This window comes from Lissotriton vulgaris, chromosome 2_1, assembly GCF_964263255.1.
Source record: "Lissotriton vulgaris chromosome 2_1, aLisVul1.2, whole genome shotgun sequence".
In the NCBI taxonomy this organism is placed as follows: domain Eukaryota; kingdom Metazoa; phylum Chordata; class Amphibia; order Caudata; family Salamandridae; genus Lissotriton; species Lissotriton vulgaris.
In genome coordinates, this window is record NC_141687.1 from 1,621,061,769 (window position 1) to 1,621,077,049 (window position 15,281).

At 41.9% G+C, this 15,281-nt stretch overlaps 1 protein-coding gene across 1 annotated transcript in view; it reads left to right on the forward strand.

Annotated features, from left to right (window-relative positions):
* The first annotated feature begins 241 nt into the window (after positions 1-241).
* The window catches only part of LAPTM5 (lysosomal protein transmembrane 5), a 185,820-nt gene continuing 170,780 nt past the window's right edge, over positions 242-15,281 (forward strand). Inside the window, exon 1 of the mRNA XM_086957509.1 lies at positions 242-480. Within this exon, the coding sequence (XP_086813635.1) occupies positions 391-480 (90 nt within the window). The 5' untranslated portion in view covers positions 242-390. The remainder of the gene's footprint in view (positions 481-15,281) is intronic.

Genomic DNA, 15,281 nt, shown 5'->3' on the forward strand with positions numbered 1-15,281 from the left:
TTAAACCCCTGGCCTCGCCCTAAACATATCTGAGGCATCCCATTGGTACCCTCTTAAAATGATCCTCACGTTCAGCAGTAGCCCTGTCCACCACGTGGTGCGGTCTTATTATTCTATGTTGCACTAATGCCAAATATTGGATGATTCAAGTAAATGATTTGCAATTCAAATGCGTCTTGCAAATGAGTTCCTTTCTGCTTTCGACAGCGAGAGTAAACCTCCTCACCACAGTCTAGTCAGCGACAGATGACACTGAGATCCAGGAAGGAAGCGACGCGTGTGACTCATCCTGGCCTTTTCTCTTCCTCGCAAGTAGCCGCACTAGTGCTCTGACAGCTTGACTACAACCCTCTTGGTGGTGGCTAAAGAGTCTACAAGCCCACTCTGAAGATGACCGCGCAAGCTTCACCAGGGCCTCTGCGGTGCTGCCTCTGCTTCAGTGTCCAGGTGACCACACTGTGCCTGGCTGTCTATCACATGGTAAGTGGACTTTGCAACTCGTGGCCCACGAAGATACTTCTAGGACTGAGTACCCACCAGGGGCATGGATCATTGGCTCTGTTCATGTAGACGCTGAACATGTGAAGTCATTGTAGGGTCCTTCCAGTCCAGCAACTGCTCAGGAAATCAACCAGATTGGTTTTTGTAGCGACTTACATACAGTATGACAGACCCACTGAGGAGGACAAAATAGAAATGAAGTCATGGGAAACATCCCGCTGTTTCCGAAGTTTTCTTTTTATTATGTTAATTTGCCCACTATATTTGTGCTTTATTATTCATTATATAGAGATCCGGCGACCCAAGAGTGCTTCTCACCACTTTACACATTACAAATTTAAAGTGCTTTAATATCTTAACAATTAAATACCACAAAAATGGAATTTAGTACATTAATTTAAATTATTTTACAGAGAAGAATAGAAAGAGAAGTGAGGCAGGTAGTCTTTGGTCGGTGGGGTACTGAAGAATGATTCAATCATTGGTTTTGTAATTGTAAATACATTTTTTCTGAAGATCTTGCTACTTACAGCAATCCACAAATCTATCTCTTAGCAAGATAGTAATTTAAAGTGAGAGGCAGTACAACTTTGAAAGAATTCTAGCGTGAAACAGAAGTGGATGAAGAACACTTTCAGTGACTCGTTCCCAGACACATCTCCAGGATTTTGAGAGGTCCCTCGTGCCCACCCTCCTGCTGAATATTTGATTTGTCAGGCGAATTGGAGATACCAGTTTCACAATATTTTTCTTAGTGGACCACACACAATTTATATTTTGCAAAATTTGGTTCGTTTTGTGATACGATGAAATCAACTTTGGTATGATTCCTTTTGCCTTCATGGAAAAATAAATTCGCAATCGTGGTTTCAAAACAGCAGTTGCAGTGTAGCCCAATCTAAAAATATATGCAAAATTCTTTCAATTGTGCTTTCCGACAAATGAGCCCACCTTCTTAGTCAGAGCGGCTGAAGGGATCAGGACCCACTTATTGAGATCAGCTAAGTGGGTTTTGGAAAACAGATTAAGAGGGCCCCATCTAAGCCGGCCATTTTCCTGGTCAATTCAGCCAGGTACCACTCCCTGTTCGTCATCCCGATCTGGTGAAGAAATGTACCTGTCCAGCCGACGGTAATAGCAACAGAAGCGGCCTTAGGCATGTGCAAGCTGTGCACCTGCACAGGGCCACCGAACCCCAGGGGCCACCACGCCAATATATATCCTTAATATAATAATCCTCTGAGGATGGATACATATTTGCGTGGCGGCCCCTGGCAGTGATTTGGCAGCCTCCGGCTCTGTTCCACTTCCAAACACCTTGACCCCCCCCCTCTTTACTGGCCTCCGTGCTCTGCCCCGCCCGGACCTCCTCTTCCGGGGCCCCCTACCTACGCTCCCTGCCCAGGGCCACCATGAGCCTATAGCCGCCCCTGACAGCAAGCAGTGTTGATGTTCAAGTGAACGCTGACCCTGCCATGATCTGGAGCAGCAACTTGTTTCCCAGAGGGACTGTGCAGCCTCCATTGATAATCTTCAGTCCTCGCTCAGGCAGAAGCGGCCACGCCTAGGACCGCCACTAAAGATTCCACGCCTAGGACCGCCACTAAAGATTCCACGCCTAGGACCGCCACTAAAGATTCCACGCCTGGGACCGCCACTGAAGACTTCTAATTCTCAGACTGCTCAGAATAAAAAACTATTTCCAGAAGCATCACCATCTCATGTCTGAGCGAAACAGCCATTGCTTCTCCCTACTAAAGTCATGCATGACCACAGAGGCAGGATAGGATTGGTAGTTCATGGTCTATTTCTGTATTAAAAATGTAAATATACAGCAAAAAACTAGCGAAGTTATGCTTTGGTCTGTATTGATAGAGCTGTGAAGGAGAAGGTCCTCTCGGACCGTGTCCTTCCTTTTGTCATTTTTACGTGTTCTGAACACACACACGGGCATGAGAAATAAGCGGGCAAGTGTGCTGGGAAATGGTACTAATTTTGAAGGATACCCGCCGGTTACCAGCACTGATCATTCCGAATAAGTATGAAAATAACACATACTCCATCTGGCTATCAAGACCATACTTGTGACCGACACCATGTCAACTATGTAGCTCTAAACGTCACTGCCTGAGCTCTACCTTACAACTCCAGACTGTGTGTGGTAAGCCTCTGAAGCTGCCAGCGTGTCAGTGTGTGTTCGCCATGTTAGTTTGGACTTAGAAAAACACCCAAGTAATTAAAATAAACTTGACCTATGCAAAATAGGATTTTCATTAAGGTTTGATCAATATTTGAGGCTAACAGAGGCCTCCCAGAAATGCACAGACTCAAAAACAGGGTGGTCTTCATCATTTTTATTGGTAAAATGAACGGTGTTAGCATGGCCATATATTTGTGTGGCAATAAAGCAGATTTTTCTAGTCAAATTCCACACCGTCGACTGATCCGAGGCCTGAGATTTAAATTACTAGATGAAAAGAGCCTGTGTGGCATAATGCTACCCATCTCTTCGTTTTTTGGTTTAAAGCTGGGTTTCCATGCCTCCTGGATCTATGAGGCAAAGTACTTTATTCGTTTATTATAGTCACGGTCACTGAAATTATGTGGCATTGCAGGACCAAAATATCTGGCACTTCTGTCTAAATTATGTGGTACGAAAATGCTAATTATTATGTGGCATAATATGGCACTTACTGTGGTGCATTATTTTATCATTAACATGCGTTATTATTATCACCGCATTAGTTTCAGTTTAACACATACACCAAAAGAACACAAGATCCCTTTGTAAAGCGGCTGCCACAGAGTGACACTCAATGTGATGTTTTTTAGAGTAACTTTTGATCCGCTTAAGCTCGAAATAAAGTTTTGGAATCTGCAAATTGTGCCTCAAATGGTGGGTTATGTACCAGGTGGAGTAAATTCATCATAAAGATGTAAAAACAGCAGTTGCAGAATTGCATTTTTTCTAGTAGCCCTGTTAATAATAAAATCACTAAAATACAGAGAGGACACGCCGTCCATTGGCCTGGGAACTCAGTGAATTGGCCCAAGGTTTCTCAGATGACCCATGAATGATTCAAGTAGGCAAAACATTTTACATCCCATGCCTGAAATTATACAAGGTAATGTAAATATGTAAAGCATTAAACTTTTCAATGTTGTATGCCAATTAAAGTAACTACCCTCTCTCCGTTGATCCTTTTTTCACAAATTTTGTGTCGACCAAATCCCAAACTGCTATATATGCCCCACTTCTAGTCTGAGAGGCTTTTGGTACAATAACATAAATTGGCAAAGCCAGCAGGTTTGTTTTTTAGGTTTGGCTTACATCGCAGCTGTTGCCATACCTTCTGTGAACAACGGCAAAGGAGCTTCAAGAAGCACTACAGAGAAAGGAGCGTTATATTTGCACAAATCTTGATTTTCGCGATCAAAGAATTTGATTGGGCATAAAATGTGTGCTTCTGCTGAAAGCAGTGCTTGTATTGGACGTTTTGCCTGGTGGGGACATTTATAGCAGGACTGAATAGGCTATGATGGCAAGCCTATGATCAAGGCCACAGGCCTGATCACTTTGATGTGAAAGTACAAAAAAGGCAGTAGGCATTGCTTTTTACTGAGAAATGCATATTTTAAAGCTTTAAATGCTAGCTGTTAGAATTGGAGCCTCTCGTTGGGAGAGGTATGCACCCTTTCAAGTAGGGAACACCACTCTAGTCAGGGTTAGCTAGCTACACACTAAAAGATGGCCTGTGCTCACCCTCTGGTAGCTGGGAACAGGGCAGTCAGGCTTATCTAAAGAGGCAATGTGTAAAGTAAAGTATTTCTGCAACACACACACACACACACACACACACACAGAGTAACACATTGAAAACACCACAAAGAGACCCCACAATAGATTAGAAAAAAAAGAGAATAATTTTATGAGTAAATCAAGACCAAAATGACAAATGCTCAATAAGGAGAAGTTGAGATATGAATTTTTAAAGAATAAAAAGAGTTCTAGCGATTAGTAGCAATAAGCGCTAATGGGAGAGATCTGGTTGCAGTGAACCGGGGAAAAGTCAATAGTACGGGCTGACCATGATGGTGCACAGTCTGGCTACAGGATCCACGCAGACCCCAGTGAACAAATTACCTTTTCCTGGTCGCAACAGCAAGTTGCGGGGTGTGTTCCAACGATGCGCTGAGAAAGGCATCAATATCAATACCACAGTAGATAATGCTTCGATTTTCTCCATGCAGTGATGGCAATGTGTCAGTTCCGTAGATGAACGTGTTATGTACAACACACACTAACACTGAGTAACACAACCATTAATCAAGGGAAATAAATCAAATTAGTAGCGAGTATTGTCCTTTATTTTACAATACCGGATTACAATCAATATAGAAAAATTCCTATCTAATCGATAGCCCCAATGGGGGGAGGAAAGGAGGGGAGGAAAGAATGTGCTCAGGGCGGTGTCAAGTCAGAAAAAGGTACACACAGTCATAAAGAATTACGAATTATAACAGTTTGCAATTCAGAGTCAAAACAAATCTGATACAAAAAAGCCTACATTTTTGGCATCCACTAAACTACTGTTATATTGTGGACATTCAACGGACACATACACAGTTTCAAATGATCAGGGGCATGTGCCGGAAGTCTGAAGAGAAAAGGCCGTCGACGTTTCGACCCCTAGCAGTAGGCTGCGTTAAATCCTTATACGGGGTCTTCATCAGGACGTGTGCAGGAGAAGGGAGGAGTAACGAGGGGCAATTCGGTCTGTAAAATGTAAAAACAGGAATCAGGATAATATATATAGAGTTGTCATCTTACTAGACATTATGACCAATATAATCATTGAGTAGAATTTACCATGGGGTCTGGGCCAAGGCCAGGCCTCAGAACATGGAATGTGAGTAAGACCCAACCAGTGGTCAAGGTCGAACTCATCGATATTCAATAGTACAGAGGAGAGATTAACCAGTATGGTGTAAACCAAATTAAAAGGGGACTGTTCTGTCTTGCAAGGTTGAATATGGGAATTCAAATCACATAGGCCTCTGCCAAAGAGCCATGGTTATCATCCTAATTGACAATTCTCAAGAGAGCTAGGTGTTGTCTATAGATGGAGAATGGATCAGTTAGGTCAGACGACAAATACAGCAGGAGCCAACAATGCAGTCTATAAAACCACTTACATTGGATACACAGGTGAGGGGCGTTCAACTTGGCACTTAGGGCGTCGTAAAAGATGAAAACGTTATAGGTCACTGTAAATTTGGAAATTAATAAAAAACGTATTGGTGACATGCCACAAAAATAATTACAACTAATGAGCACCAAGGTTAAATGGCATACCTCTAAAGTGATTAGAAACCAGTTTCCATGGCGTCGCACTAGAAAAATACACATGAAATAGCCATTTCTGTGTATGGTAAACTTCAGCGGTGATTAAATCAGACACTTGGGTCACGCGCTGGAGCTGTAGTTTAAAGGAGTGCCACTATACCCGAATCCTAGATGGAGGAAACGACTATTTAGAAACGCGTGGAATTACTAAAAAATGCAAGAGCTGATTTGCACGTACATTCCAGGAAAAGGGTTCGAGGCCACTTGCAATTTATTCGGAGGCTCATCTCTGTCAAAGGATTACACGTGAAATAGCCATTACCGTGTACAATAAACTTCAGCGGTGATTCTAGATGGAGGAAACGACTATTTAGAAACGCGTGGAATTACTAAAAATTGTAAGGGCTGAATTTACATTCCAGGAAAATTTTGACGATGTCCTGTGTATCTGGAATGGCAGCAAACAATATCAATAGAAATAGTAGTGATAACACATATAATCCGCTCGAGCAACTCTCGCACAGGAGGTTGTACACGAGTCATAAGTTGACACAGTAAATAAATCTCAATTAAATTGACAGTTAAATATTTTGGTATTACATTGATCAACAATAAAGCACATGTGCAAGGCTGTAGTTGGAAACCCATGTAACACTCGTGCACTACTCAAACATGAGGGTGTAGACGAGCCACTTACTTACATACTGACATATATCATATGACAATATGGACCAACTCATGCACTTCTCAAACATGAGAATGTAGACGAATCCAATGTACACATTTATCTTGTCAATTAAAAAGATGTTTCAACAGAGATGTAAGTGTCTGTATTCACACACTAGATAGTGTAGAATAACCAAGTGACAGCAGGGTATGGGATATATTAGCCAAGCGCTGCTAATTGTGCCAGACTACTGTCCTGTTCATTTAGTCCATTTTTTATGGAGTCCAAAAGGGACATCCATTTGGATTCGCGTGTATTCAGAATTGTCAATAGATTACCACTTCTTCTCCCTAGAGATACCTTCTCGATGACCAACCATTTTAAATCAGGCACTATATGTCCTGCCTTTTGCCAATGTTCTACCAAAGGCGCTCCTAACACTTTACATCGTAGTCTACTACAATGAGAGGAGATGCGAGATTTGATTTTTTGTTGTGTTTGTCCAACATATACATATACATGACTGCATGGACATTGAATGATGTAGATTACACAAGTCGAATTGCAATTAGTGTAATGTTTTAAGGTGTAGACACGTCCACCATGAGCAAATGTCTTTGTCTGAATGGTAGTGTCACATGCTGTGCATGTGCCACATCTGTGATGTCCAACCAGAGGAGGTAAGTTCCATAAGGTAGTAAGGGTCGGTTGACTTACTGGTTCCAGGTAGGAATGGACCACCAAATCCCTTATGTTTTTGGCCCTTTTGAAGGAGTGAAGTGGAAGGTCCGGTTGTTTAATCTCGTCAGCCACCAGAGACCAGTTCTTATTGATGATTTGTTTAATCTCATTACTTCGTGTTGAGAAAGAGGTAACACAGATGAGACGTTCAAGCTCAGTTGGATTGGTAGTTTCAGGGTTCAACAGGCTCTCACGAGGGTTATACCAGGCCCGTTTTCGGGCCCGTGTTACCATTCGTGCTGGGTATCCACGGGCAACCAGGCGCTCATTTAGGGTCTCAGATTCTTTAATATAATTTGCTCGAGTGGAGCAATTTCTTCTGATCCTCAGAAACTGCCCCACCGGCAAATTGTCTTTGAGACCACTGGGGTGGTGACTCCCATACTGCAACAGAGAGTTTCTTTCAGTAGGTTTCCTGAAAAGTGTGGTCTGTAAGTGATCCTTATCCACATAAATCGAGATATCCAGGAATGGAATGGTCTCATTGCTGGATTCCATTGTAAATTGAATGTGCGAATTTCTAAGATTGAGCCAATCATGAAATTCTGTCAGTTGTTGTTTGCTGCCATTCCAGATACACAGGACATCGTCAAAATTTTCCTGGAATGTAAATTCAGCCCTTACAATTTTTAGTAATTCCACGCGTTTCTAAATAGTCGTTTCCTCCATCTAGAATCACCGCTGAAGTTTATTGTACACGGTAATGGCTATTTCACGTGTAATCCTTTGACAGAGATGAGCCTCCGAATAAATTGCAAGTGGCCTCGAACCCTTTTCCTGGAATGTACGTGCAAATCAGCTCTTGCATTTTTTAGTAATTCCACGCGTTTCTAAATAGTCGTTTCCTCCATCTAGGATTCGGGTATAGTGGCACTCCTTTAAACTACAGCTCCAGCGCGTGACCCAAGTGTCTGATTTAATCACCGCTGAAGTTTACCATACACAGAAATGGCTATTTCATGTGTATTTTTCTAGTGCGACGCCATGGAAACTGGTTTCTAATCACTTTAGAGGTATGCCATTTAACCTTGGTGCTCATTAGTTGTTATTATTTTTGTGGCATGTCACCAATACGTTTTTTATTAATTTCCAAATTTACAGTGACCTATAACGTTTTCATCTTTTACGACGCCCTAAGTGCCAAGTTGAACGCCCCTCACCTGTGTATCCAATGTAAGTGGTTTTATAGACTGCATTGTTGGCTCCTGCTGTATTTGTCGTCTGACCTAACTGATCCATTCTCCATCTATAGACAACACCTAGCTCTCTTGAGAATTGTCAATTAGGATGATAACCATGGCTCTTTGGCAGAGGCCTATGTGATTTGAATTCCCATATTCAACCTTGCAAGACAGAACAGTCCCCTTTTAATTTGGTTTACACCATACTGGTTAATCTCTCCTCTGTACTATTGAATATCGATGAGTTCGACCTTGACCACTGGTTGGGTCTTACTCACATTCCATGTTCTGAGGCCTGGCCTTGGCCCAGACCCCATGGTAAATTCTACTCAATGATTATATTGGTCATAATGTCTAGTAAGATGACAACTCTATATATATTATCCTGATTCCTGTTTTTACATTTTACAGACCGAATTGCCCCTCGTTACTCCTCCCTTCTCCTGCACACGTCCTGATGAAGACCCCGTATAAGGATTTAACGCAGCCTACTGCTAGGGGTCGAAACGTCGACGGCCTTTTCTCTTCAGACTTCCGGCACATGCCCCTGATCATTTGAAACTGTGTATGTGTCCGTTGAATGTCCACAATATAACAGTAGTTTAGTGGATGCCAAAAATGTAGGCTTTTTTGTATCAGATTTGTTTTGACTCTGAATTGCAAACTGTTATAATTCGTAATTCTTTATGACTGTGTGTACCTTTTTCTGACTTGACACCGCCCTGAGCACATTCTTTCCTCCCCTCCTTTCCTCCCCCCATTGGGGCTATCGATTAGATAGGAATTTTTCTATATTGATTGTAATCCGGTATTGTAAAATAAAGGACAATACTCGCTACTAATTTGATTTATTTCCCTTGATTAATGGTTGTGTTACTCAGTGTTAGTGTGTGTTGTACATAAGGTTCTCCTTGCGGGGACCCTTCCTTACACATACCACACAGCGCCCAGGTCCCCGCGACTGTATGGGTAAAACCCCCCTTTTGCAAAGTTCGGTAGATGAAGCGCCAAAATCGAATTGCGTTGGTTCCAAAGTGATGCACCGGGTTTCTCCACACAGTCGAGGAGATGGGTTGATCTCACCAAGCTGCTGAGGCGGCGATGCACGGTTCTGTGCGTCGCATTCTGCAGGTGCTATGGTGGTTCAGATACTTATGCACTGAGTTCCTCTCCTGCCAAAGGGATAATGTGTCTATTTCTACTCTGCTGTCAGCGGATGTGTTGGTGCCTCTGAAGCAAGTATGTGGGTCCACTTCCAATGAATCAGGCACAAGAGCATGAGTAAACACTTTGATATCCCCGAATCTCAAGCAACAGGAGGCAAGTCAACAAGCCCTTGGAGATTACTTTGATGCAAGGCAGAGTCCAGCTCTCCTCAGCACGGTCAGAGAGCAGCAGGCAGCAGGGCAGCACAAGAGGAAAGCAGGCTTTTCAGATCAGTAGTCCAGCAGAGTTTCAGTACTTGTTGTAGCACAGCAGTTCTTATGACAGATTCTAGTTGAAAAGTGTCTGGTTATGAGGGTTCAGAGACCCAGTGCTTATACCCAGTTGTGCCTTTGAAGTGGGGATGACTCCAAAGAAAGTTCTTTGAAGCGCACAGATGTCCATTCTTCCCAGCCCTGGCTCCAGACTATCAGTAAAGGTTAATAAGCCCTTTGTGTGGGGACTTGACACTACCTATTGAGATGCAAGTGTCAGCTTCTTCTTCCACCCCTGCCCAAGAAGATGCATCAGAATGGAGATGAGTGCTCAGACACACCTAACCTTCCTGTGCCTAGAGGGAATGCACAAGGTGAAGCTGTCACCCACCCCAGACGTTTATTGGAGGCAAGCTTCAGTCACACAGTGCACTAAGAACTGAGAAACGCCCACTTTCTACAATTGACATTTCTAAACAAGTAATGTTAAATTTAACTTTACAAATAAAGAGGATTTATCATTACCATTCCAAAGATATAAAACATGATACAGCTACTCCTTTCTAAACAGGAATTATGGCTTTAAAGTGTATTAAGGAATTCCCAATGTTAACCTATGAGAGGAGTAGGCCTCACAGTAGAAAAAAAAGAATGTAGGCATTTTCACTACCGGGAAATGTAAAAATGAACAGTACATGTCCTTACCTTTTACTTACATAGCAACATAGCACCATGCCCTCTGAGCCGCCTAGGAACTACCTAAGGGGTGGCATATAAGTAATAAAAGGGAATTTTAAGGCTTGCAAAGGGTTTTAAATGTCAAGTCGAAGTGGCAGTAACCTTCACACACAGGTACTGCACTGGCAGGCCTGAGACAGGTTGTAAAGGCTACTTGTGTAGCATTTAATTTACAGGTCTTGGGTATATGGCATACCACTTTACAAGACACTTACAAGTAAACTAATTATGACAATTGTGTATACACCAATGTTACCATGTTTAGGGGAGAAGCACATGCACTTTAATACTGGTCAGCAGTGATAAAGTGATCAGAGTCCTAAGGCCAAAAGAAAGAATCAGCAAAAAGAGGAGGTAAGCAGGAAAAACGCTGGGAGGAAGACCACCCTAAGGATGACAGGTCTAACACCATGCAATACTATTCCTTGATGCGAGTCCTTGACTCCTTGCCTACAATAGTAGGAAAGGGTTTTGGTGTTGATTTACACCTGCGACAAACACTCAGGGTAGAAGATTTTCACTTTCAGAATCCTCGTTGTGGTGTTATAGAAAGGACTAAATATTGTTTTGCCAACTGAAATTATGTACATATATTGAATTTATTTGGAAAACAGACTTGCACCGGGCATAGTGCTATATACTCTGTTGTGCAGCAGTCATATAATAGATTTATGAATAATAATATACTCAATACTACTATTTTACAAAAATATTATCTTTTTATTTCTTTTTCTTATTACTTCTTATGACTGATGTCATATATTATAAAAAACACATACATACATATAATCAATGATCATTTGCTTAAAAAATACATCATAAATCTTTTTCTATGCACATATAACCACCAAAAATGACAGTGAGGTGTGGTCTACCTATAAGGTGCTGATAGCTTAAATTCAGACAAAGATAATCACAGTTGTTTCCGTATATATAAATAATGTGCAATGCAATTCATGCCCTTTTACAAGTGAACTGTTTGCAATTGGTGATTGCCGCACATCTGGTCTGCACTTATTATGCCACCTGTCAGGTGGCACTAACAGCTTGTAACCAGTGTCTTTTCCATAATAAGTGCAGACAAGATGGGCGACAATCACCAATGTGCCCATACTTTTACTTTTTATAAGAACAGTTCCCCTACTTTTTGTGAAAGAACAACCATCTTGGGACGGTTAACTTCGAGAGTTGAAATGCTTCAGCTGCATTGTAAGGTAGAAAGCTTTGTGTGCTGTGACAACGAGGGAGAGGCAGACAGCTAAACAAGCCTTCTTGCCAGGGTGTCTGCTTCTCTGAAATAAATGTAAATACACACACCAGGTCAATCTGCAAATGTAAAGGGTGCTTGGATGTCTGTATTGGTTTTAATTGATGGAATCACTGGAAGCTTCTGGATTACAAACATTTATTCATTTTGAGAAGTATTGTAAGTGAGCTACCATCCAATCTGTGAAGTGTGTGATTTTAAGATACAGTTATAAAAAAATGCTTCCTGATGACACACTTTTGTTCTTTTTGAGAGGTGTTGTCAGGGAGCCACCAGCTAACCTGTGAATCTTTTAAGACAGTTATAAAAAACTGTGCACTACGTACAGTCTGGGCATTACTTTAATCAATATTTTGGAAGCACTTTTTTTATCTTAAACCTTTTTGCACATTCTGAAGCAGTGTATTTTATACTGTTCGTAATCCTAGTGTAAAGTAATGACTTACATGTTCACAATACTTTCTCTCACAGACTAGGCCCTAGCCTTCAACCTACACTAGTCACTATTCTCCGCTACACCAATCAGGATTCGCTCTGTGGCTCTCTGGTGCAGTGCATTGACTAATAGAGGATTCCTAATGTACGATAGTACTGCTGAATAACATTTTGCATTTAGCTGTGTGTTATTTTCTATGTAGTTAGCTGAAGTTGAATGACCAAAAAAAGTTACTGAATATATTGTTTTTTCAGCCACGCCTTTGGCCACGCTTCCTCACTCACTCCACCCCCATTGCACATAGCATCACAGTTCCCATACTTTCTTAATGCTAAACTTCGAACACTGCCAGTGATGTACCCTTCGTTTGTTAGGTATCACTCTTGGAGAAACAATGGGGCATATTACCAACAACTAGAGATAATTTTTGTCTCTAACTTGTTTAGAGACAAAAATTATCGCCGCACATCGGCGATTTTTATCGCAGATAAACCTTGCTATTAGCAAGGTTTATCGCAAATGCGATAAAAAACGGCCGCAATGCATGAATATCGCTGAAAAGTCAGCGATATTCATGCATTATCGAGCAAATGCTCTTAGCCATGTTATCCACCTCCCATTGGATAACATGGCTAAGAACTGCTCAGGGTAGGTGTTAGCTTTTGGAGATATTCGCGCTTAGCGCGAATATCTCCAAAAGTTGGTAATAGGAGATAGCGATGTTAGGGACTGTTTCCAGTCGCTAACATCTTGGCACGCCCACTTTGCATGTCATTAGTGATAAATATCACTGACATGCAAAGCGGGGCCCAAGATGGTCGCTATCTCCTATTAGCTGTCACTAACTGGTGTTAGCGACAGCTTGGTAATAGGGAGATAATTTTATCTCCGCTTTCTTGGCTTTTAAAGCCAAAAAAGCGGAGATAAACCCCCTTGATAATATGCCCTAATATTTGCAGAGGGCGTATACTTTTATTGACGCTGAAAGAGAGAAAATATGTTATGGAAAAACAGGGCTTTAAGTGGGAAGAAAAAAATGGGGGGGGTGTCTCTAAAAGGGGGGTGGGCAATGAAATGAGGTCATGGCTTAAAAAGTAAGCTACAAATCTGTGCTTAGCTGCTTCTTTCGTTGCATCCAGATATATAATACAAGTAAAATTACACATACGACAATCCAGGACTATTGGTTTTGCCAATGGTTGTAAGTTACATAAGCTAAATAAGCAACAACTATGGCATTGTTGTATGGAATATTGAAAATGCTTCAGTTCTGAAATGATGAGACTGTTAAAGAGCTAAAACGAGTCTCTTTGAATGTAGATCAAAGGCAGTTAAGGGTGGTACTGTTGCAGGGCTAAGATTTTTGGTTCACTCTGAGGGTGAGGGCAAAAATGGAGTGCCCCATAGGGACCCGTTTCTGCACCTGCTTTTTCGAACTGCTTGTACTGAGCACCAGCAGGACCGGCCCACTTAAAGCCCTTCGGAAAACACCCAGAAACCAAGGAATTTCAACGGAGCACTGCCTGAAAACGTGTCACTCACCAGGTCAAGCGCCCCAGCATCGCCTGAAGGTAGTTAATCGATATGGTGTGGAGTTAGCTGCCAAGTGATCCGATGTCACGTGACGTCATAAGCATGTCCTGGCTGGTTAGCCACCGCTCGCTTTGCATTCTGGGGCTGGCAGCCTCGATGCTGCTGTTACGCTTCCCTGGCAACAAATACAAATTTGCCTAAAAGACCAACGCAGCTTACACATGTAAGGATAACACGCGGCCTCTTTTCGGATCATTTATTAATGTTTTCTCAGCAGAGACCTGAGAGCACCACAGAAACGCAAACAACTTCGTGAGCCACGTTTCCACGGCAAGCAGTTTATTAAATTAAACCATAGCCGAAAGCACGCATGAATCTTATTTTCGGCTGCTGAAGAGTTGCTTGAAATATGTTATTGTTGGAAAATGCTGTCAGCATGGGCTTCATTAAGGAGAAGGACGACTCGTAGTGGCGGAGTAATTTGAAAATTTCATTAATGCTAGAAAAATTGAAGCAGCGGGAAATATTTAAGTAAACACTAATCATCCATCAAATACGCATAAATCTTCTAGTGATGTCCCTATGAAGAGTTGCACCTGGATAAGTGAAGCAAAGTGACGTTTCACCCCAGCCCAGAGTTTTAATACTATTAATGCGTGCAAAAAACACAAAGTATTCTGCATAGTGGTTTATGGGTCGAAGCACCCTGTCTGGTTTATTAATGGCATCTTGGGGACATTCAGACAACTTCCCTAGGAATGCCTTCCACCCATTGCATATCAATGGCTTTGTGGTTTGTAACTCACATTTTCTGGCTTTCTATTTGCTGGCTCCATTCGGTTTGTCCCTCCCAAGGAGCAAAGTCGTTTCACACTACCTCTCCTTGTATTCTTCTATGAATGCTCCTTTCTGTAAACAGGCTTGCAAATTTTGTTCTCATGTGGTCACATTTGCTGTGCATTCAAAGACAGAGGTCAAATGTCAGGCTCTGTCTTCAGAGGGAGCCTGGTGTTTACTTTCCTTTCTCTGACTTCATAGTGAGAGGATTTATGTGACGATTTTGCAGGATACTGGGGGTAGAGCAAAGGATTTTTTTTACCTAGCCCACAACAACATTTAAATAAACTATAAAAGTATTTCAGAATATACCTGAATTAGAAAAGCACAAGTGAAACTAATTTTTTTGTTAATTCTAAAGTGTGTTGGAAACAAATACTTTAATATGATTAAAACTATCAATTGACTAGGTGATGCCATTTCCACACATTATCGTTTGTGTGCTTTGTAATTTTATTAGTAAAACTGAATGTCTGTGCAAATGTAATGGTCATTTCAACTGAAACAGTGTTGTTTGTAATGGCAGTGTGCTGCCACACCATGCATACTTCACTCTACTCCACTCCACTTCACTCTGCACCACTCCACTCCACTTCATTCTGCACCACTCCACTC